Source organism: Salvia miltiorrhiza, chromosome 5, assembly GCF_028751815.1.
Source record: "Salvia miltiorrhiza cultivar Shanhuang (shh) chromosome 5, IMPLAD_Smil_shh, whole genome shotgun sequence".
Lineage (NCBI taxonomy): Eukaryota > Viridiplantae > Streptophyta > Magnoliopsida > Lamiales > Lamiaceae > Salvia > Salvia miltiorrhiza.
The window spans coordinates 18,291,507-18,314,548 of NC_080391.1; the positions used below are offsets into that span (position 1 = coordinate 18,291,507).

At 43.1% G+C, this 23,042-nt stretch overlaps 1 protein-coding gene across 1 annotated transcript; it reads right to left on the bottom strand.

Annotated features, from left to right (window-relative positions):
- Positions 1–16,231: 16,231 nt before the first annotated feature.
- On the bottom strand, positions 16,232–20,658 carry LOC130986500 (probable sulfate transporter 3.3). Its single transcript, XM_057909930.1, has 11 exons — positions 19,812–20,658; positions 19,525–19,732; positions 19,188–19,359; positions 18,465–18,530; positions 17,951–18,064; positions 17,748–17,864; positions 17,258–17,671; positions 16,962–17,152; positions 16,796–16,884; positions 16,648–16,724; positions 16,232–16,547 (listed from the first exon to the last, which is right to left on the bottom strand). The coding sequence occupies exons 1-11, from the start codon at positions 20,155–20,157 to the stop codon at positions 16,389–16,391; spliced, it is 1,953 nt and encodes a 650-aa protein (XP_057765913.1). The 5' UTR covers positions 20,158–20,658; the 3' UTR covers positions 16,232–16,388.
- Positions 20,659–23,042: the final 2,384 nt, after the last annotated feature.

Sequence of the window (23,042 nt, forward strand, 5' to 3'; positions counted from 1 at the left end):
CCAGTTGCTTGAAAACAGATAACGGCATGAGATTGATGCTTGCCCCCAAGTCGCAGAGTGACCTTCTGAATTGCTGGCCTCCAATAATGCAGGAAAGTGTGAAGCTGCCCGGATCTTTGACCTTCGCCGGCAGCTTCCTCTGCAAGATTGCGCTGCATTCTTCATTGAGATTCACCGTCTCAAACTCTACCAACTTCTTCTTCCTCGAGATAATGTCCTTCAGGAATCCAGCATATTGCGGCATCTCCTGCAGTGCTTCCACCAACGGGATATTAATTTGCACTTTCCTGAAGATCTCTAAGAACTTGGAGAACTGCTCCTGCACCCTCTCTTTCTTATAGCGCTGAGGGAAAGGTATAGTCACAGTTGCTGGCGAAGTAGCTGTCTGCTTTTCATCCTTCTTTCTGCCAGAAACCTCAACAGTGACCTCCTCAGCTTTTTTCTCAATCAGCCGTGCACTCTCCTCTTTTGCCGTCATAGCCCCTTCCTGTGTAGTCCCGCTCGGCAGATCAACCATCTTAAAATGACGCTGGGGAAACGGCATCCACCCAGGAGGACGCAGATAAGGTGGAAGTCGTCGGCCTTCCTCCCAGACTCTCCACGATAGCTCTGGTCTCTCCATCTCACGAGATCCATGGCTGCCTTCAGAGGTGGCTTCATTCTTCAACCCAATGGCCATGCACTGCTCCTTTGGGTTCACCTTGGCATTGTTTATGAGATTTCCCGACTGTTGTAGCTTGTTGACGGCGGTGGCTAGTTGACCCAGTTGGGTCTCAAACATCTTCATTTGAGTCCCCACAGCAGCGGCATTGGACTCTAACTTTTCCATCCTCTCATCTGCCTTGGAGATGAACTTCATCATCAGCTCCTCTATATTTGGCTTCTTCTCTTCATTAATGATTCCATTCGTAACAGAGAAGCCTGGTGGAGGTTGGATTGCATTGTTTGGGTTTCCATACGCCAAATTCGGATGTGGACGCCCTCCATGATGAAACTGTTGTCCATTATTATATCCGCTCTGTTGCCCATGCTGAAAGTTCCCATAGTTTCTGCCGTTGATGTAGTTGGCGTCTTCTACGCCTGTTGGGATCTCTACAGCTGGCTCAGGATTTCCATCGGTCATAGCATTGATTTTCGAGTTCATCTCTGCCAGCTGAGTCAAAATCAATGCCATGGGATCTGAGCTGGACGCAGCAGCAACTTTCTTCAACTGAACTCTCTCAGATGGCCATTGATAACTGGTAGTAGCCATGCTTTCAATGATCTCCATTGCCTCCGAGCTCCCTTTCTTGAGCAGAGAACCTCCAGCTGCTGTATCCATAAACATTCTCGCACGCTCACCACACGCATTGTAAAACATGACCACCAGAGTCCCCTCATCAAAACCATGGGACGGGCACTTCCTCAGCTTCTCCTGGTATCTTTCCCATGTTTCAGCCAAAGTCTCTCCATCAAATTGCTGAAATTGAAGAATGTCCATCTTCAACTTCAAAGTAAGCCCAGGAGGATGGAACTTCCGTAGGAAAAGATCTGCCAGGTCCCCCCATACTGGATTGGCTCCCAGCTGTAGAGTTTGATACCACGACTTTGCCTTATCCCTGAGTGAGAATGAGAAAAGGCGGAGTCGTATAATGTCATCAGGGACTCCGTTCATTTTGACAGTGCTGCACAGCTCCAGGAATTGCGCCAGATGCGCATTTGGGTCCTCCACGGCTTTACCTCCATACTGGTTTTGCTGCACCATCGTGATCAAACCAGTCTTGAGCTCAAAATTATTCGCGTTGACTCTTGGGGGCTCATGATACTGATACTGCGGAGTGAACGCCTCATTGATGGGAGGCTGCTTCTGAGCATCGCGATTTTCCTGCACCTCAATCAAACGTTGCAGTTGCTCCTTGAGAGCACGGACTTCTTCTGCGGTAGCCATAGAACTACCTAGCAAACTTCAGAACCAAAAATCAGGACCACAGGAAAAAAAATAAAGAACAGAACTTAAATAAACAGAAATAAAAATCCAGATTAGTATCAAACAATTAACAGATAGTACTGATAAAAATCAGTCCCCGGCAACGGCGCCAAAAACTTGTTCGCTATTTTATTTAACACGCCGCAAGTGTACGGGTGCAATTGTGTACAGTAGCAAGCAAGGTCGTATTCCACAGAGACTGAATTAACCAATTCCTATCCTAAATTATTCTACTCTATCTGGACAAACGAAATTAAGAGTTTTGTTTTTAAAACTAAATAAATAAACAGCAGGAAAGAAAATAAATCAAGCTGTGAAGCAGAGAAACAGATAAGAGAAGATTTCCCAAGGCAAAGGTTTCAACAGATTCTCCTAACTAACATGTTCAATTCAAATAATAAGACGATTCCTAAGGCAATCTCAAAACTAGTCTATACCCACTCCCGTGGCATACAAACCGTTGATTACATGCAAGGCTACCGTCCCCGGATCGCACTTCTAACATGCAACTCCTAAAAGCTCATAGGATTAACGCCCTCACAAATATCAATTCCCTTTAGAATTAAATATATGTGTTCTATGTTCTTAGTTCAGGTAATAATTATCATCTCCCGATATCAAATTAAAACCTATGATTATGCTAAATTGGTGGCCAATCAATAAAGCAAACAATTATAACAAGAACATAAAAAGGAAAAACAATCTCAATTAATTGAATCAAACAGTCAGAAATTCAAACCATGTCTACTTCCTAAACCCTGGGAAAAAAAGGATTTTAGCCACACATAGACATATGACTAAAATTCAATATCTCAATAAAACAGTAAAACATCAAACGATAAAACCGTAGTAGAATTGAGAATCTTCAATCTTGCTCTTGCTCTGTTCTCCGTCTCTCTCAGCTCTCAGGAAAAGTAAAATATGATATAAAGTGATAAAAGGTGATTGGGGAATAAGTTATTGGGGAGTATTTATATGCCCTAGGTCTTGTAGCTCTCAAAAATACCCAAAATCGCTAAAAAAACGAATTTTGGGCGGAAATACGGCGACTCGCGCGGCCACGTCGCGCGGCCGCGCCTCCAGCCCGCGTGACGAAACAGAACCTCTGACAGCTTTGCGCAGTGATTTTGTTTTGGCTCGTTCTCCCTCGTCCGAACTCCGATTTATGATCCGTTTGCGCTCACGAACTCCTATCGAGACGAACTACAACATGTATTTCAGCCAATTCTTCCAAATTCGGCTTCATTATTTCTGAAAATTCGTTCAAACACAAGCAAGTAACAAGTTCTTGACCATAAACGAATATAAGCTCAAATAAACCATCAAACACACAAAATCCTCACAACTAAGCATCAAAAAATGACACACCAAGAGGTAAAAAATGCATGTTTATCAAGGATTGAGACGACTCCTCTGGCGAGGATTGAGATGACTCCTCTGGCGAGGATTGTGATGACTCCTCTGGCGAGGATTATGACGACTCCTCTGGCGAGGATTGAGATGACTCCTCTGGCGAGGATTGTGATGACTCCTCTGGCGAGGATTGAGACGACTCCTCTGGCGAGGATTGAGATGACTCCTCTGGCGAGGATTGTGATGACTCCTCTGGCGAGGATTGTGATGACCCCTCTGGCGAGGATGATGATGCCTCCTCTGGTGAGGATGGTGATGACTCCTCTGGCGAGGATTTGGTTAACTCTTCTAGGAAGGATTTCACCGCCTCCTCTGACGAGGATTTGGTTGATTCTTCTGGAAAAGATTTCACCGCTTCCTCTGACGAGGATTTGGTTGATTCCTCTGGAAAGGACTTCACCGCCTCCTCTGACGAGGATTTGGTTGATTTCTTTGCTGGCGATTTCGTGCTTCCCATCCGCGCTGCTTCCCATCCAAGCTGCTTCCCATCCAAGCTGCTTCCCATTCAAGCTTGAGCACTCTGCGCGGAGCATGGAAGACCCGGAGGGTGCAACCAACTTTCGCGGCTTACGATTAAATAGTAACCCTCTGCGTGGAGCATGGAAGGCCCGGGTGGCACGACCAACTTTCACGGCTTACGATTAAATAGTAACCCTCTGCGTGGAGCATGGAAGGCCCGGGTGGCACGACCAACTTTCACGGCTTACGATTAAATAGTAACCCTCTGCGTGGAGCATGGAAGGCCCGGGTGGCACGACCAACTTTCACGGCTTACGATTAAATAGTAACCCTCTGCGTGGAGCATGGAAGGCCCGGGTGGCACGACCAACTTTCACGGCTTACGATTAAATAGTAACCCTCTGCGTGGAGCATGGAAGGCCCGGGTGGCACGACCAACTTTCACGGCTTACGATTAAATAGTAACCCTCTGCGTGGAGCATGGAAGGCCCGGGTGGCACGACCAACTTTCACGGCTTACGATTAAATAGTAACCCTCTGCGTGGAGCATGGAAGGCCCGGGTGGCACGACCAACTTTCACGGCTTACGATTAAATGAACACCCTGCACGAGGCTTGGTAGACCCGGGGGGTGCACACCACCTCTCGTGACTTACGGTTAAGGACAACCTCTGCGCGGAGCATGGAGGACCCGGGGGGTGTAACCAACTTTCGCGGCTTATGATTATGTGCCACCTCTGCGCGGAGCATGGAAGGCCCGGATGGCGCGACCAACTTTCGCGGCTTACGATTGAATAGTAACCCCCTGCACGGAGCATGGAAGACCCGGGGGGTGCGACCAACTTTCGTGGCTTACGGTTAAAGGTCCACCCTGCACGGAGTTTGGCAGACCCGGGGGATGCACACCACCTTCCATGGCTTACGGTTAAGTGGACACCCTGCACGAGGCTTGGCAGACCCGGGGGGTGCACACCACCTCTCGTGACTTACGGTTAAGGACAACCTCTGCGCGGAGCATGGAGGACCCGGGGGGTGTAACCAACTTTCGCGGCTTACGATTATGTGCCACCTCTGCGCGGAGCATGGAAGGCCCGGTTGGCACGACCAACTTTCGCGGCTTACGATTGAAAGAACACCCTGCACGGAGCATGGAGGACCCGGGGGGTGCCACCAACTTTCGTGGCTTACGGTTAAAGCAACCTCTGCGCGGAGCATGGAAAACCCGGGGGGTGCAACCAACTTTCGCGGCTTACGATTAAGTGCTATCTCTGCGCGGAGCATGGAAGGCCCGACTGGCACAACCAACTTTCGCGGCTTACGATTGTCAGCAACCTCTGCGCGGAGCATGGAGGGCCCGGATGGCACAACCAACTTTCGCGGCTTACGATTGTCAGCAACCTCTCTGTTCTGGTTGAGCGTGACCCTTCTGCTCTGGTGGAGCGTAATTCCTCTGATTTGCCCTAGTCTTGCTGAGAAGCGCTTTTTGAATTTAAAAATTGGGACCTATGGGTATACACCCTACTCCCCCCTCTGGTGACATGTGCAATACTCTGTTATGAACATGTTGGCCCAATTATTTCTTACACCCTTCTCCGGGCCCATAAGCTCATGCGGGCCCATTATCCCTTAGCCCATTTCTTAAGCCCAGAATCGCCTCTATATATATCCTCTTCCGATCCTTCCAACCCTGGATTCTGTTGATGTTTTGCCTCCCTAGATCGGTTGTAAGGCACTTAAGTAAGGGAATTTCCCCTCCAAACACTCACATCCCTGAGGGCTCCGCCTTTTCCCCTGTGCTTCTGGTGTAGATCTCTAACTTTGTGGTTGTAACGAGTGGAGTTCCCTTGCTTGAGTGTTTTATAACCAGGCTTCTCAGATCTAGCCGTTGATTTCCCAGATCTGGGCGTTGGGTTTCCGGATCTGAGCGTTGGTTCCTCGGATCTGGCCTTTGTTTTGTTCCTCCTCTGTATTCTTTCTTTTTGGCATTCTGACTTGTTGTTTTTCTTGGTATTCTGCAGACACAAAGTGAAGTTGAAGTAGATCTGAGAGGTGAGCGTGTCCCAGCCACGAAGAAGAACTCAGAGTGTTGGGTCATGGAAGAAGAGACGTCCATCCCTGATGCTTGCTTTCCCTTTGACCTGCTAAGAAGCAGTTTTTGTATTTGTTTCTCCCTTGTCCTGCTAAGAAGCAGTTTGCATTTTGAATTTAAAAATTGAGGATTATGGGTATACACCCTACTCCCCCCTCTGGTGACATGTGCAGTGCTTCTGCACGAACATGTTAAGTAGCATATGTAATGTAAGAAAACAAAAATTGAAATAAACAAACACAACACCAGGGAATTCCCTAGAACCACATATCTGTTTTATTGATATTATGGCCCCGGACCTCGTTAAAACCCCTGTGGGGAAAAAGAGTATCCGGTCTACAAAGCGGTTATTCCTGCTAAGAAGCAGTTATACATAGAACTTTTTAAGTGTGTTTATATTCCATGGCCTGGGGAGAGCTCTGCCGTCTGAATCCGACAGTATGTATGCACCGCCTCCCAAGACCTCTGTGATGATGTATGGCCCTTCCCAATTGGCTTCGAACTTGCCCACCGCCTTCAACGCATCAGCTCGTTTGAGAACCAAATCACCCTTGGCCAATTTCCTCACTCTGACTCTCTTGTCATATCCTGCTTTGATAATGCCTTTGTATTTGACCGCTCTGACCCGGGCTTCCTCCCTCTGTGCCTCCACCAAGTCCAGCTCTGCTCGGCGGAGCTCCTCATTGTGCTCAGTGTCATACGTGGTGATCCGGTATGATTCTAGTCGTGCCTCTGCTGGTATCACCGCATTGGATCCATACACCAGTGTGAATGGTGCCTCCCCTGTCGCCGTTTTTGGACTAGTTCGGTAAGCCCAGAGAACGGTATCCAGCTCCTCCACCCACTTCCCTCTGCTCTGATTTAGCCTCTTCTTGATGCCCTCACATATGGTCCTATTAGCCAATTCCACTTGTCCATTTGCCTGTGGATGAGCCACCGAGACAAACCGCTGTGTGATATCCATGCGATCGCAGAAGTCCGCAACCCGTTGCCCTGTAAATTGAGTCCCATTATCAGACACGATGATGCGTGGCACTCCGAATCTGCAACAGATATTCCTCCAGATAAAACGTTCCACTGTAACTTCATCGATCTTGCTCACGGCCTCAGCTTCGACCCATTTGGAAAAATAGTCCACTGCCACAATGAGAAAGCATTTCCCTCCAGGTGCTGTAGGCAGCTTCCCAACTATATCAATGCCCCATTTATCAAACGGACAAGCAGCGTACATTACACCCATGGGCTCCCCTGGTATGTTGATTTTCCCGGCATGCCGCTGGCAAGCTTCACACTTGCGGACAAATTCTCTGGCTTCCTGGTTGATGTGAGGCCAGTAAAAACCTGCCCGAATGATCTTGCGTACAAGGTCTCGAAATCCGGTGTGCCCGCCGCAGCAACCTGCATGAATCTCTTTCAGAGCAAAGTTAGCTTCCTCTGGCGATAAACATTTTAGCAGAGGTTGAGTAAAGGATCTTTTGAAGAGTTGATCATTGATTAGGCAGTAATTTTCATAGCGGGCCCTTTGGTTGGATTCTCTGCTTAGTCGTTCCCCTGTTTTCAGAAAGTGTATAATCGGAGCCCGCCAATCATCTCTGATCTCTACCGAGAATACCTGCGAAGTTTCCATCTCTCTGGTATCGCAGAGTAGAATAATTTCATCACTCCAAGTTTGCTCCACCGCGCTAGCCATTCGCGCTAGTAGATCCGCTTTTGTATTCTCCTCCCGTGAAATCTGCTCGAGCTTGAATTCCATGAACTTTTCTTTCATTCCGTTGATCTTTGTATGGTACGCCCTCATCCTCTGATCCTTGATATTATAACTTCCCGAGAACTGTTGTGCAACCAGCTGGGAGTCTGTCTTTATAATAACGCACTCAGCTTTAAGCTCTGATAGGATATGAGCCCCTCTGACCACGGCCTCATACTCCGCCTCATTGTTAGATAACCGACAGGTGAATTTGATGGCGAACTGGTATGTCCCATAACCTGGCGAAGTAATATAAACCCCGATTCCGCACCCCTCTTTTGTCACTGACCCATCCACATAAGCCACCCAGAACTCTGGTATGGGACGACGAGTTGTTTCTTGTATGAAGTCTGCCAATGCCTGCGCCTTGATCGCCGTTCGTGGCTCGTACTCTACATCATATTCCCCTAGTTCCACAGCCCATTTGACCATTCTTCCCGACAAATCCGCGCGCCCCAAAACTTGTTTAAAAGGTAAAGACGTGCGTACCACCACTCGATGTGAAAGGAAATAAGGCCTCAGCTTTCTCGCCGTGATCATGACCGCCAGAGCCGCCTTCTCGATCTCTGTGTAGTTGAGCTCAGGGCCCTGAATAATTCTGCTGACAAAATAAATAGGTCTCTGATGACTTCCTTCCTCTCTGATTAGCACAGAGCTGATTGACTCCTCCCCCATAGCTATGTATAGATACAACGTTTCTCCCGGAACTGGCTTGGTCAGAGTTGGGAGTTTTGCTAAGTATACTTTAAGATCCTCAAATGCCGCGCGGCATTCCTCTGTCCACAAAAACTTTGTTCCCTTCCTCAGTACTTTGAAAAACGGCATGCTCCGTTCTGCCGATCTCGATATAAACCTGCTTAGGGCAGTGATACGCCCGTTCAGAGTCTGCACCTCCTTGATTCCTCTAGGCGGTGTCATTTCCAAAATAGCTTTGACCTTGTCGGCGTTGACCTCAATCCCTGCTGGTGTGACTTTATACCCCAAGAATTTCCCTGTTGTGACCCCAAAAGTGCACTTGGCTGGGTTCAACATGAGTCTGTGATCTCTGACTACTGTGAAAATTTCTTCCAGATCCGCCACATGGTCCTCTGCCCTGTTACTCCGTACGAGCATATCGTCTACGTATACTGAGATATTCTTAGCAAGCTGTTCTTTGAAAATTTTCTCCATCATCCGCTGATATGTGGCTCCTGCATTCTTAAGACCGAACGGCATACTCTTCCACCCATATACGCCACAACAGACGGCAAAGGCCGTTTTGGCGATGTCTCCCCTGTTCATCTTTACCTGATGATACCCTTGGTACGCATCCATCATGGATAATAAGGCACATCCTGAAGTGGAGTCCACCAATTGGTCAATCCTCGGCAGAGGATAGTGGTCCTTCGGACAAGCAGCGTTTAAATCTCGGAAGTCCACACACATCCTCCAGGTGTTTGTTTTCTTGGGTACCATCACTGCGTTTGAGATCCACTCTGGGTATTGCACTTCTACAATATGCCCAGCTTTCAATAATTCATAGACCTGCTCTCTGATGGCAGCGTCCTTTTCAGCCCCAAAATTTCTTGTCCGTTGCTTTACCGGCTTGACCTTAGGGTCCACGTTGAGGCAATGCTCCGCCAACCCTCTATCAATTCCCTTCAAATCTGAGGTACTAAAAGCGAACACATCCGCATTTCGCCGGAGACAACCAATGAGCTCTTCTCTGACTTGATCACTCATGGCCGATCCAATCTTAGTCTGGAAGCCCTCTTTCCCTGGAAATAACTCTATCATATTGCAAACATCGCTAGTGGACACCAGCGCGGTTTTCTCTGTGGAGTCTCTGTCTTTTAATAAATCCGCCAACTCTTGGCGCTCCTCTGCTGGGGCATGCACCTCGCCCACTTTCCCCCTCTTTCGGGCATTCGCCCCCTCTGTCCATCTTTCCCTTTTCTGCCCTGCTGACTGTGTGAGCATTTGCACGTGGCATGCTTTTGATGTCGTTTGATCGCCACAAACTTCTCCCACTCTTCCACCCTCGATTGGAAACTTCATTTTTAGGTGAAACAAAGAGATAACTGCTTTGAACGCCGTCAAGGCGGGCCGGCCGAGTATGACATTGTACGAGGGTTTAGGCATATCCACCACTAAGAAACGTACCATCCTTGTTTTGTTGCCCGCCACTGTACTGCCAAGAATCAATGGCAACTCTACATACCCCAGGGGCATGACCATCTCTCCTCCAAACCCAAACAGAGGAGCATTTGTCGGCTCAACATGAGCGTTAATTCCCATATTTTGGAGACATTCTTTGTACAAGATGTTTACAGCGCTGCCCGAATCCACGAAAATACGGTGAATAATACAGCCGGCAATGTCCGCCGTGATGACCAGCGCATCATCATGCGGATACATTAATGTGCGTATATCCTCTGCTCCAAAAGTGATTGCCGTCTCCTCTGCCGCGGTGGTGACTTCCATGACCCTTTTAGGATAATACCCTGTTTTGACTGCTCTGACGACTTGCTTTTTAGCCCTATTTGATGTGGGCATCCCGTTTTCCCCACAAATCATGTGAACTTCCCTTCTGTACGGGGGGGGAGGAAGATTTTGTCTGTCTGCCCCTTCTCTGCGATTATCCTGGTTATCATCGAGCCTGCGATCTCTGTTGTTGTTCCCTTGCTCTCGTCGCTGATCCCGGTTATTTCTTTGATCCCCCTGATCTCGCTGATCTCTCTGATCCCGCTGATCCCTCTGATCAGTCCTCCTCTGCCCTTCATTTCCCCTGTCAATGAAGTGGTCGAGACATCCCTGGCGCACCAATAACTCCAATTGGTGCTTAAGGTGTCCACAATATTTAGTATAATGCCCGAAGGCATTGTGATATTCACACAACTTATTGTTAGGCCCTTCCTGCGGCGGCCCAGTCCGGTAGGTCCCCGGTGCCCTAAAGAACGGCTGATCCTTTATCAGATGAAAAATTTCTTCTTGTGGTTTAATCAAGGGCGTGTATTCGGCAAACCGCGTAACCTCATTCACAGTGCGCTGTTGCTGGGGCGGCATTCCTCCCTGGGGTGGGAGTACTCTCGGAGGTAACCCTCTGAATGGAGCCCTATCTTGATGTCTTTGTCTTTCGGGTGCTTCCTCAGCTTTCTTGACCTTGTGTTTCTCATTTTCCACCTTCCTCGCCATTTTGGCATCCTCCAATTGTAGATAACCCGGCAGCCTTGCCATGATGTCATCAAAATCCCTTGCTGGTCGAATTTGTAATTCGTCAAAGAAGATCCCTGGCCTGAGTCCTCTGACATAGGCGCAGTTTTTAATTTGCGATTCTACCTCTGGCACCTCCAGAGCGGCAAGGTTAAACCTTGCTGTGTACTCCCGAAGCGTTTCTCCCTGCTCCTGCTTAATATCCATCAGCGAAAGGGCTGACTTCCCTACCCTCCGTGAACTTGCGAACTGACGCAAAAAACGAGTCTGTAATTCTTCGAAAGAGTGAATGGAATTTGGGGGCAGCGTCCCAAACCATAACTGGGCTGGTCCAGTAAGGGTAGTGGAGAAGATCCGGCACTTGATGCCCTCCGTGTACATGTGCAACGTAACCAACCCTTCAAACCGATTGAGGTGTACCTCCGGATCGGTAGTGCCATCGTAATCCAGTGAGATGGGCTTGTAGCTTCTAGGTAAGGCATCTGCCAAAATATCGTCCGAGAAAGGACTGCGGTTGTGGATCGGGTGGAACCTCGATGTCTTAGCTCTCTTGTCTCCCTTATGCCTCCCCTGTTCCCTTCTGTCCCTGGGTACTTCATGAGCGTGGCGCTTATGGACTCTATATTCATGTCTGCCAGAGGAATACTCCGGCTCTCTTTCCTCTGATCTCTCTGTGTAGCGCGATTTTTCCGATCGATGGGACTTCTCCACCCGGTGCGATTTTCCTGACCTTTGTTCCCTGTCCTCCCTTCGGGATTTCTCCCTCAGTGATTCCTCCAGATCCTGGAGTTGATGTTTCAGCTGAGACACTTGGTTTTTTAGCCGAGCTTTCTCCCTCGGTCTCTCTTCCTCGAACACCAAGGAGACGGACTGACTATCAGACTCGTCAACCCTCTCCTTTCTCACAACACTGTTGAGTCTGACCCGACTCCCCTCTGGTCTTCTTTCCACTTCCCTGTCAGCCGGGTCCCCTTGCACTTCCAGAGGCATCGCAGCTTGTTTGTTGATTGCTAAAGTGTTTACCTCCTGAGCAGCGGGAGGTGGGGCCTCAACGCCCTGCAGAGTAGCCGTTCCCCCCAGTGGAGCTACAGTGGGAACAGCGGACAACATGGGAGTTCCTAGTGCCTGACGCACAGCGGAGTAGTGAAGCAGCGCCATCATCTGTTCCATCGATCCGAACGTGATTTGTCCCGCTCCAGACGCGGGAGTTAAGCATGGCATGTCAGATCCTGGAGTCACCAAAGCAGATCTCTGGAGACTTGCATTCAACCCTGTCAACGGAGTGGCGGGGATAGCCTGAAACCCTGGTGGGGCAGTGAAGGTAGCATTGCCCTGGAGGCCCGGGAACAATGAAGGTGGCATCTCAGTGGTGAGAGCAGCGGAGTCGAACTCCCTTTCTAGGTTGCGGTGTGCATCTGATGATCCCATGGTACCTACACATAAACAGAGTGAGAAACCATTCTAACGACGAAAGAATAAACCCCTATTTACCGATTGGAGTCCCAATGTAAGAAATCCAATAAGAAATCCCGGCTTCCGGTGCAGAGACCGTTAAAAAATTCCCTTCCAAGTAATTCTACACTCGGGGAAATAAACCCAGAGTATAGATTGAGAAAACGGGGCCCTCAATAAAACTTCCACAGACGCAAAATACCCAGGGATAAATACAAGCAGAGCTACCACCAGAAGATATGTTAGCACGATTGCATTAAACATAATAAGAAAAGGAATTATGTAAGAGACGAAGCTAATAATTTCGAAGATTAGTCAAGGAAAACATGGAGAAGCATGAATAATCGTTTCCCATAAGTGAAGATCATTCACAAAACAACAATATGGATCTCACCATAATTAAGACAAAGTGTTTAATCATCATATTACTGAGATAAATCCCTTGCATCGACGACCACAAATACTCTTGAGATCGAAGACTAGCCACAAAACCCATAGATCCTCAGCAAGAAACCTCAATATATCAGGAACAGAACAGAACTTCCAATTCAATCATCGAAATCGAAGATCAACCACGAAAAACATGGAAAACGCCCATAAACCCCTTCCCTTAACGAAAAACGTCTATAAGCCCCCGGCACAGAACTTAACGTAACCAAAACAGATTATCACCCCCGATTCAGCGATATAAAGCGAGGATTAGTCACCGAAACATAGGAAGTAACGGTAATTATCAATCGCAAACAAAGAATACTCACGGGTTAGCAACGCGAACCCGAACACAACAGAAACAAAGTACTAATCGGCGTATTATCGATGCAAACCCATGAATTAACAGTAATAACCACACGCTTCACCGCAAACAAGATAAAACATGAAGATCGCCCACAATTATCGCACTAATGCGCAAAACAACCACATACAAGCAACATAAACCCAAAATATCGGGGATCCATAAGGAAACGACGAACACAATCGGAACAGAGCACCCAATCACAATTTCCTCATGCAAAACATTAGATCGGCGAAGAGAACCTCAATTCTACAAGAGAACCCCTTATTCGCAGATAACTACCCCAAACAAACGGTGAATAAACGTAAATTTCCCCTGATTCATGTTTTACGCCCGTCGCCACCTTTCCCCATGCACCCAAAACACAAATCAACGCAGAACTCAACAGATTAACCACATATTAAACCAGAAAACGCAATTAAACGATTAAACATAGCTGGATATCCAGATTATTCGGACCAATCGGTGCCAACGCCCGCAAATCCGATTGAATTCACAGATCTGCGTACGCCGGCGACCGTAATCTCACGTCTTAATTCAGTAGCTTTCCCACAGACGGCGCCAGTTGGTGTTTAATGAAACCAACACCTAAAACTACACGATGAAACAGTAAACTATACCTATTGGAACTGATCGGAAAGAGCGAAGTAGAATGATCGGAAACTTAATACGAGAGAGAAAAATGACTGTTGTATTAAAAATATGAGATAGCGTAAGAAATAATACACGAGCTCGGACCCTATTTATAGATTTACAAGCGGAGGGGTAAAATAGTAAAAACATCTTCGGTGCATGCGTCCTGCGTGGTGGAAGGGTACGTTGGTAATTTCGATAATACGCGGGAGACCTTCCCGCGCGTTTATTGGCTCTTCTGATGGAAATGTCCTCTCTGGCGAAGGCGTCTTCTCTGGTGATATTGACATCTCTGGCATGAGGGACTCCTCTGGTAAACACGTCTTCTCTGTTATGAAGAACTCCTCTGATAAACACGTCTTCTCTATCATGAAGAACTCCTCTGGTAAACACGTCTTCTCTGGCAAGGGCGTCTCCTCTGGCGGTAGTGACTTCTCTGATGGAGTTGACTTTTCTGATGACGATGACCTCCCTGACGATGGTGACCTTTCCGGCGCGGATGATTTCTCTGGAGGAGAGGGCTCCTCTGTCAAGAATGACTTCTCTGGTGCGGATGACTCCTCTGGCTAGAGTCATTCCTCTGATGGATGAAATCCTTCTGGTATAAATGGTTCTTCTGACCCATACGGCTCCTCTGATGAGAGTGGTTCCTCTGATTTGTACTCTCTCCCTACTCTGCATATATTGCTCCTCACCAATATGGTATACCGAAACCGTGGTACACCAAAATACGGTACGGTATGTCGAAACAAAGGTACGGTAAAGTATGAGATTTTTTTATACCGTAATTTAAGGTATACCGTAGGTAAATGTAAGGTAAAGGTATGAAATTTCTCCATACCGAAAATAAAAGTAAAGTATATATAAGGTATGGACAATTTATTAAGGTATACCGTACCGTCCCACCCCTAATTGAGATAGTAATCTTTCTAATCTTCATTTGATACAATTTATTACGATGTTCCACCCACGTTATTTTATAAGTATTTATTATAAAAATAAGGGAAAATGTGCAGATTGGCCCCCGAAGTAGTAACCCCTATAGCGTATAACCCTTCTTACTCACTGTGTGTGCAACTAAACCCCTCAACTCCGAGAAAAGGGTGCAAATTCCCCCCTCAGACCTAACGCCGTTAAGTGTCCGTTAACGTTTGGGTTTAATTGCACCCTCTACCTCAGGGGTGAATCTGCACCTTAATTTTTTTTAATTTTTTTTTTAATTTCAACAACCCACCTCCGGCATCAACTTAACCGCCCCTGTACTCATCGATTCTGACTTTCACCTTGTCGACTGCCCACCGCTCAATCTCTTGGTTGTCGACTGCCCACCGCTTACATGCAGCAATGCCACTAGCTTCTTTACCGCCCCGCACAACATCATCTCCTCCAACACCTTAACATTTTAGGCTTATCTTATGATATTAATTGTGTATATATTTATCTATATAATATATATTTAAATTTTATTTATTTATTTTTGAATAATTATTAAAACTCTAGATAATAATTATGATTTTATTTTTAGTTAATTTAATATTTATAAATTTATTTTAAAAGAGAAAAAAGAATCGATCCGGGTCAGGACTCGAGACCCTGTGAATCTAATGGATCTGGACATGAATCTCGTTTTTTTGGACCTAATGGATTTGGACCGGATCCTGACCTAAGTAAAAAAAATACGGATATGAATTTGGACCAAGCAGGATTCGATCCAGGTCCACATCTGGAGTTGGTGATGCTGCTGCATGTCGGCGGTAAGCAGTCGACGATCAAGAGATTGAGCGCGTGCGAGCTGACAAAGTGTAAGTTGGATCCGATGAGTACGGGGAGCAGTTAAGTTGATGCCGGAGGTGGGTTGCTGAAATTATAAAAAAAAATAAAAAATTAATGTGCAGATCCACCCCTGAAGTAGAGGGTGCAATTAAACCCAAACGTTAACGGACACTTAATGGCGTTAGGTCAGAGGGGGGAATTTGCACCCTTTTCTTGGAGTTCAGGGGTTTAGTTGCATACACAGTGAATAAGAGGGGTTATACGCTATAGGGGCTACTACTTCGGGGGCCAATCTGCACATTTTCCCTTAAAATAAAATAATATTATTATATAGTAAACTCTAATTAATATCTATCACTAAAAATTAAAATTTTTAAAAATATCATAACTTTGAATTAATTAACTCTAATAATTAGTTATTAATTTAAATAAATATCAAAAAATCATTATAACCCTTAACTGGATGAGTGAACCCTAATTAATTATCTTAAAATGATATTACTAAAAAACAAAATAAATAAAAATGGAATATAATAATTAAAAACCATAAAGAAATTGAAAGTGGGGGATAGGATCTCATGTGTTCTCTTCATTCTTTCAATCGCTTTTTTTTTTTCTATTCATCCTTTTTCATTTATCACTATCCCTTGACTCTATCATCATTAACAAATATCGATAGCAAAGGGCCTAACTTAGTTATGAGAAACTAGACGCATGGTTAATTGGGTGTGGAATTTTGCATTAGGATCGTCAACAAGAGAATATCACAACGTAAATGCTACATTGATAAATATATATGATGGTAGAAAAACAGAGGAAAAGAAGATATTTATAATGTATTGGCATTAGGCCTCTCAAGTTTCATGATAAAATCATACACAACTTGATGAATTGCTCTTGGTTGATAACAGAAGGGAAGCTACTGCTTCCCCAACTGTCAAGAACAGACCATCAGGCCTTGTTAACTCTTTGGCGTCGTCGGATCGTTGGATTTTTTCAATCACCTCTCCTAGTGGATTCACCAACACTAGCTGTTAATAAGAGGTTACAACAAAATGATAAAATCAGCTAAAATTTATTTGTTGCTCAACTCAAAGGTGTGCAGTGCAACAGTGTGTAGCATTGACTTGCCTCCAAGTTTTTCTTGTTCAATGCCATCCTCAAATCTTTGAAAAATGAGACCCCATTTGTGTCTAATGCACTCACAGCTGCAAAGGAAAGAGTTTTTGGTTCAGCAACTGAAGAAAATGATTGAATTTTATACATGCAGTAAAGTCACCTGTTAAATCAAGAATCACAAATTTGAGTTGGGATTTGTTTTTGGAGTCATCATTTTCTGTTTCATGGTCTTGTATCCATCTCGTGATCCTGAAAGGTTGAGAGAAATGAGGCAGGGGATGAAACTTGATATTATTGCATGCATGAGAATTGAATTAGAGAGCAACCTTTCTTTAAGGTAAGTTGTGTTGGCAAAATTGATAGGAGCTTCAATGCTGAGAATCAAGAAGCCAGGGACACCAACAGCTTCTTTATAATGGTGAAGATCGCGATATATATTAGTGCCCGGTATGTTTCCGAGCATCATTGTTTTAGGCCTTGTGATCTGCATCAGAATCTTGAAGATAGACAATCCAACCTGCAGCAGAGATATACATTGTTGTGAGCTAATTAATTATATAGGAGTATTTGAAATAGATATGATTAATATTTAATATTGTGAGAGAGTGTGTTGAGTAGTAACTGCAATGGCTAGGCCTTGCTCAACAGAGATGAAAAGGACTCCAAAGAAGGCACAGAGCATGACGAGGAAATCAAATTTGTCGATTTTCCAGATCTCAAAAGCAGCAGGGATGTCTATTAAGCCGATGACTGCAGTGACAATGATGGCTCCCAAGATGACATTGGGGGTATACTGGAAGAGAGGCATGAGGAAGAGGAGCGTCACCATAACCGTGACTGCCATGATTATGTTAGAAACGGCGGTTTTGCAGCCGGCGTTGTGGTTCACTGCCGATCTTGAGAATGCACCTGTTGTCACATAGCAAGAAGTGGAGGAACCAACTATATTCATCACTCCAATTGCAATCATCTCCTTGTTTCCATCAACCTGGTAGTTCTTCAATGCAGCAAAGGTTCTTCCAACTGCAATTCCTTCCTGTTTAATACTATTGATTATTAATTTTCAAGTTTATGTAATTTGAATTAGGTAGACAGGTTGTTTGGTTGGTTACAGTGAGTGAAATAATTCCGGTGACAAGGCCGGTTTTGGTGACGAGTGGCAAGTAGTTGCCATGCAAACGCAACATGTTCCAGGAAGGTGGATTCAGGCCTTCTTGTAGCTTCCCAATCTACCACAAATTAAAACAATTAATGAATCATTACTGCATATATGCATTTAATTCCGGTGGGGATTAATTAGGGCATGGGAGCTTACAATAGTGATGCCGTGATTTTGAGCTTGCATTGCAAAAACCAGCAATGTGGCAATGATTACGGAGACCAGAGGGGCTCCAGCTGACACCCAAAATAGCTTTGGTTTCCGAATGCTCTGTATATAAACACATCTCATTACTTTATACTATTAATCATATGGGACTCTCAACAAGTAGTTAATTGTCTACAATGATTGAATAAGATAAATTCACTTTTATAGGATTGCTGAATTTGTTGGACTACAATTATGCCAAACGACATAGCTAGGATCCTAGCTAACTTAATCATGTGGTCTCCATGCCTGCCCAAATCACTTACGGATATATGTCTGAAAAAAGCGATTTCTACAGCTATATATAGTCCAAAAAGGTCTACACCTTTTGACATGCATGTTGTTCTTTTGAAAACTGATACTAATATTTTATGAGTTACGCCATCATCAATCCTCTTTATACAGTGAGATATATAAGTAAAAACAATAGTGAGAGAGAGAGAGTGAAGGATTTTATACGCACAATATGTCTTGCTAAAAGAAGCAAGACCAGGAAGCAAAACCCCATTAATATAGTTTGCCATGACCACTGCAACCAAAATCAAAACCAGAAAAAGGGTTAAAACTATAGTGATAATTTTTCGGCCAATAAAAAACAATGATAGCCAGGGACGAAAATAAATGATATTTCAGACAAAATGACGTGCCAGCATGTGCATGATTTTCTTTACACCCTTCTAATTTGTTGTGTTTCGTTTGTTTACTTGTAAAAAGGCGAACATATCAACTTTTTGGATGGGAAAACTGACACACGACGAACCCAGACTAGGATCACTGATTAATCAATCCTTTCTAGTAAATTTTTATATTTTTTCTTCTAATTTAGTAAATTATGTTATTGTACTTTATTTATAAAATTTGATTTCCTATATTTCTATTTTAAATTGGGATTTAACATAAAAAATAGTAAATCGGTAATCATTCTGTTTACTTAAGAGTGTAAATATACAAAGTAAGAGAAAAGTTTAAGCAGATAATTAATTAGAGGAATGTTTGAATGGGACCTAACGTGTCATGTGATACATGGAGTATCAATTTGGATTTGTAAAGAGTTATGAGTCTTATGACTAGTATAGATAGTTCCATCCATTTTATACATATAAGAAATGTCACAAATATATATCAAACCAACTATGAAGAATAAGAATGAAGAGCGAATAAATAAATAAATTAATTAATTAATTACCTCATGTATGTTTTGAAAAACAGAGCTCATGACAGGAACTATGCCCATTTTCGTGGTGAAATTCTTGATTCCCAGAAGGCTCTTAAGCTGCTGCAAGGAGACAATAATGGCAGCACCCGCCATAAATCCAATAAGAGTTGCTTTCGAAAGAAAATCGATGATAAATCCAAGCCTGCCCACAATAAATAAATTAATAAACGAAAAAAGAAAGAAAGAAAGAAGTGTGTCAGTTAAATTATTTATGAGTCATCGTCTGTTTCCTCCGAAACCTAATAATGACTGAGCTGACAAGTAGTACTGATTATATAGTTAATGTAGGAAAAGCAAATAATCCAACCTTAAAAATCCCAAAGAAGCTTGAAAAAGGCCAGCGAAAAAAGTAGAAGAAAGAGCGAGCTGAAGAAATAAAATGGGGTCTTGAACTGGTGAAACTTCTTGTCTCAACATTTGTCCCATAATCAAAGAAGCAATAGAAACTGGGCCTACTGCAAGATCCCTTGAGCTCCCAAGAACAGCATATATCAATGGAGGCACAAAACTTGAATCTGCAAAATATATATACTAATTAATAAAAGAAAAAATTGAAGGGCACCTAATAATGCATGGACAGAGATAGAGACTCACAAAGTCCAACAATTGGAGGCAAATTAGCGAGCTTAGCATAACTTATGCCCTGAGGTATGGCGAGGCTGGCAATGGTGAGGCCCGAAACGATGTCGGATTTGAGGAGGTTGAGTTTGTAGTTGGGGCCCCATTCAAGAATCGGAAACACGTACTGAGCGCCAAGAATGAGCCGACTTCTGCATGACTGGCCCTTGAACTGCCGCAGAGGGTCGTCCGAGAAGAAGGTCTCTTTGAGCCTGTCCTTCAGTTTGTGGAGGCTGCTGCGGCGAGGCGGGGCCGCCACCCGGTGGACCTCCGTCTCCATGGCTATTTGCAGCTCCGCCGGTGGAGGAATATTTGGTTCCATGTGCTTGCTGGTTTTATTCAATTGGGTGTTGAATTTATTTAGTTGAGGTAGACCTATTAGTAGTGCTAGTGCCACATTATATATATATATATGAATCAAAATTTAGAAAGAGCGCTACTATACAAAACTACCCGCCCACTTGCCTCTATATATGTATTCTTGTGTAGAGCGACACCAGACTACTGCACTGAGAGAATCTCCTACAATTGCATGGACGAGAACTGTGACTCTGTATCAGTGCATGCTTAATTACTTTGTATATATATACTCCACTATTTAATTACTACTTTGTATCTCATATATACAGAGAGAGAGATATCGTGATGTTAACCTGCAGTACATATATTCGATAGATGAGCTACATTAGTAAACTGAGTCACGAGAAAAATCGTATGTAGAAGAGTGAAAATTATTCTCCAAATTAGTAATGGCATATTTTACGATGTCCAGGTGTAGTAGATAAGCTAGAATTTCATGGTTGAGTTGAGTTAGACAAATGGCCTTTTCTGAGTACGTTCATTCATCGCTCATGCTGCACGTTTATGAATTTTAGGCCCAATACTGAAATGAAAGAATTGCACTACGTGTAGAAATAGCTACGAGCCTACGAGTCTTGCTAATTTAATTTATACACGTCATTTTATATAATAATCGAATGCAAGTATCACTGTCCCGAAAAAAAATATATTTAAATTAAATGGAAAAAAGTACAAAAATCAAACTAAATTAATCTCGTTAATACCCTGCAATAATCCCTAATTTATGATCGAACGAATCACCTACCTACTTAAATACACTAAGGGGTATTTGACTAAGTTTGTTTTAAATAGCTTATAAGTTCTTGAAGCTTACAAAATATAGTTTCTTAAGAGCTTATAATTAAGTTGTCAAATTATTTGGATAATTGAGCTTATAAGCTAAAGATAAAAATTTTAATTAGAGACAAAAAAATATTTGTTAGAGAGATAAGATCGAAGAGAAATGAAATTATAGTGATATAAGATGAAAATAAAAAATCATAGTTGAATTATTTTTGTAAAATAAGTGTTGCTTATAAGATATTGAGAAAATAAGTTAGGTAGAGAAACTTATTTCTTGGGGAGCTTATAATTAAGTTCTTAAATATTATTTTTAATAAGCTATTTAGGAGCTTATTTTGTCAAATACTTTGAAAGAATTTATTAGCTCCTAAATAGCATATAAATTATTTTAATGAGTTTGTAAGCTTAACCAAACACCCATTAAATTACCGAACGACTAGACTCATATATTGATTGAACACATCGGTGATGATGAGTATATAATCATACTTTTTTTTTTGAAATGAGTATGCAATCATACTTAATGGACTAATATCATATGAATAATTGATACCATTCAAGTCAAGACCTTTTCTCACCAAACAATTACTCCCTTCGTACGTCTAATAATTTAGTATTTTTATTTTAGTTTAATTTGTCCTTTAATTTAGTATCTCTTTTTATTTTTAATAAAACATACTCCACACAAATATGAGATCATTATTCCAATCACAACGCATGTTATTTTTAAATTGATACTAAATTGAGGAACAAAAGGAATATCATCCAGCTTATTTTTGCAGGGAATAATAAAATAAATTATTCCAAGAAAGATATCCATACTCTAAAGTAGCTAAACAAAGATATAACTAGGGTCAAAGCTAATTATCGTGTAAACAGACATCGTTGGACCTGTTTATAAGAGAAAACATAAGTTATGTTTGAGGACTATTAATCCTCTAATCAGGTTAATTAAGCGAATGCAACGATCTTCATAATAAATAAATAAAGGAACGGCAAGAATGATCCGGACGGAAAGTGGGTCCAGGTGGGTGGAGGCCGACCATAACGCACGAGTGTAGAAAAAGAGAGAAGTGTAGCGTTTGATCTTATCAATAGATGCAAATATCGTAACACATAAAATGTTGTGTTTCACTCCAACAATGTCGAACAGAATTTTGGCGCTACTAATCCACTTAAACACACATATGATTTCGATCTCTTTTTTTAACGGATATATTGTATGTGACAAAAGATTTTCTCAAGTTTCATCTGCGGAAATCAGACCATGGAAGAGAGAGAGAGAGAAAGTGACAGTTTGTGTTTTGATTAAGTAATAATTAATAGCTTCACATGCCTGACTAATTAATATTCCCTGCAAATAATATGATATGTTTTGGAATGATTTGCTGCTGCTCTATTGGACAGTGGGCTGGACATTTCATGTTCAATGACATGTATTATTATAAGTTTATTGCGTTCTTTTTTTTTTTTGGGGGAAAGAATCAGATTTTCAATGATCGTTGGTCTGAGCATTCGATATATAATAATAGTACGTAGCATATTAATATGCTCTAGTTTAGACCAAATTTCAACAAGTTTAGTGGGGTGTAATTTTACCTTTTGAATATGCAGTTGTCGTCGTCGTTACTATTACCCACCCTACTTTAAAAATTTGCCCAAAGAGAAGCTACTCGAATTTTAATAAGAATTAGAGCACCCGCATCGCGGGCTCCTCGAGCATCACTCGAGTAATGTACCATCCTCGAGCATGGCGTTGCAACTAATGTCTCCTCGAGTACTACTCGAGTAATCGGGTAGTACTCGAGCCTCAAATAAAAATATATATATATATATATATATATATATATTTTAATTTTCAATGGCTGTTTTTATTTTGTTTTTTTTTTTAATTTTTTTTTATTTTATTAAAGTTTTATGTAATATTTAGGATTTTATAATTAATGCAATTTAAATTTGAAATAAATTGTGTTATTTAAATTTGAGCAATTAAATTTAAATGAAAAACATAAAATCAAAACTAATATTATCAAGTAGGCTATCAAGGAACCCCAATGCAGCACT

Coding starts and splice junctions, on each gene's coding strand:
- LOC130986500 (XM_057909930.1), bottom strand. CDS start 20,157: ATGGAACCAAATATTCCTCCACCGGCGGAGCTGCAAATAGCCATGGAG. Junction 19,733..19,811: donor GCCTCCAATTGTTGGACTTT/GTGAGTCTCTAT, acceptor TATATTTTGCAG/ATTCAAGTTTTGTGCCTCCA. Junction 19,360..19,524: donor GCTTCTTTGGGATTTTTAAG/GTTGGATTATTT, acceptor TATTGTGGGCAG/GCTTGGATTTATCATCGATT.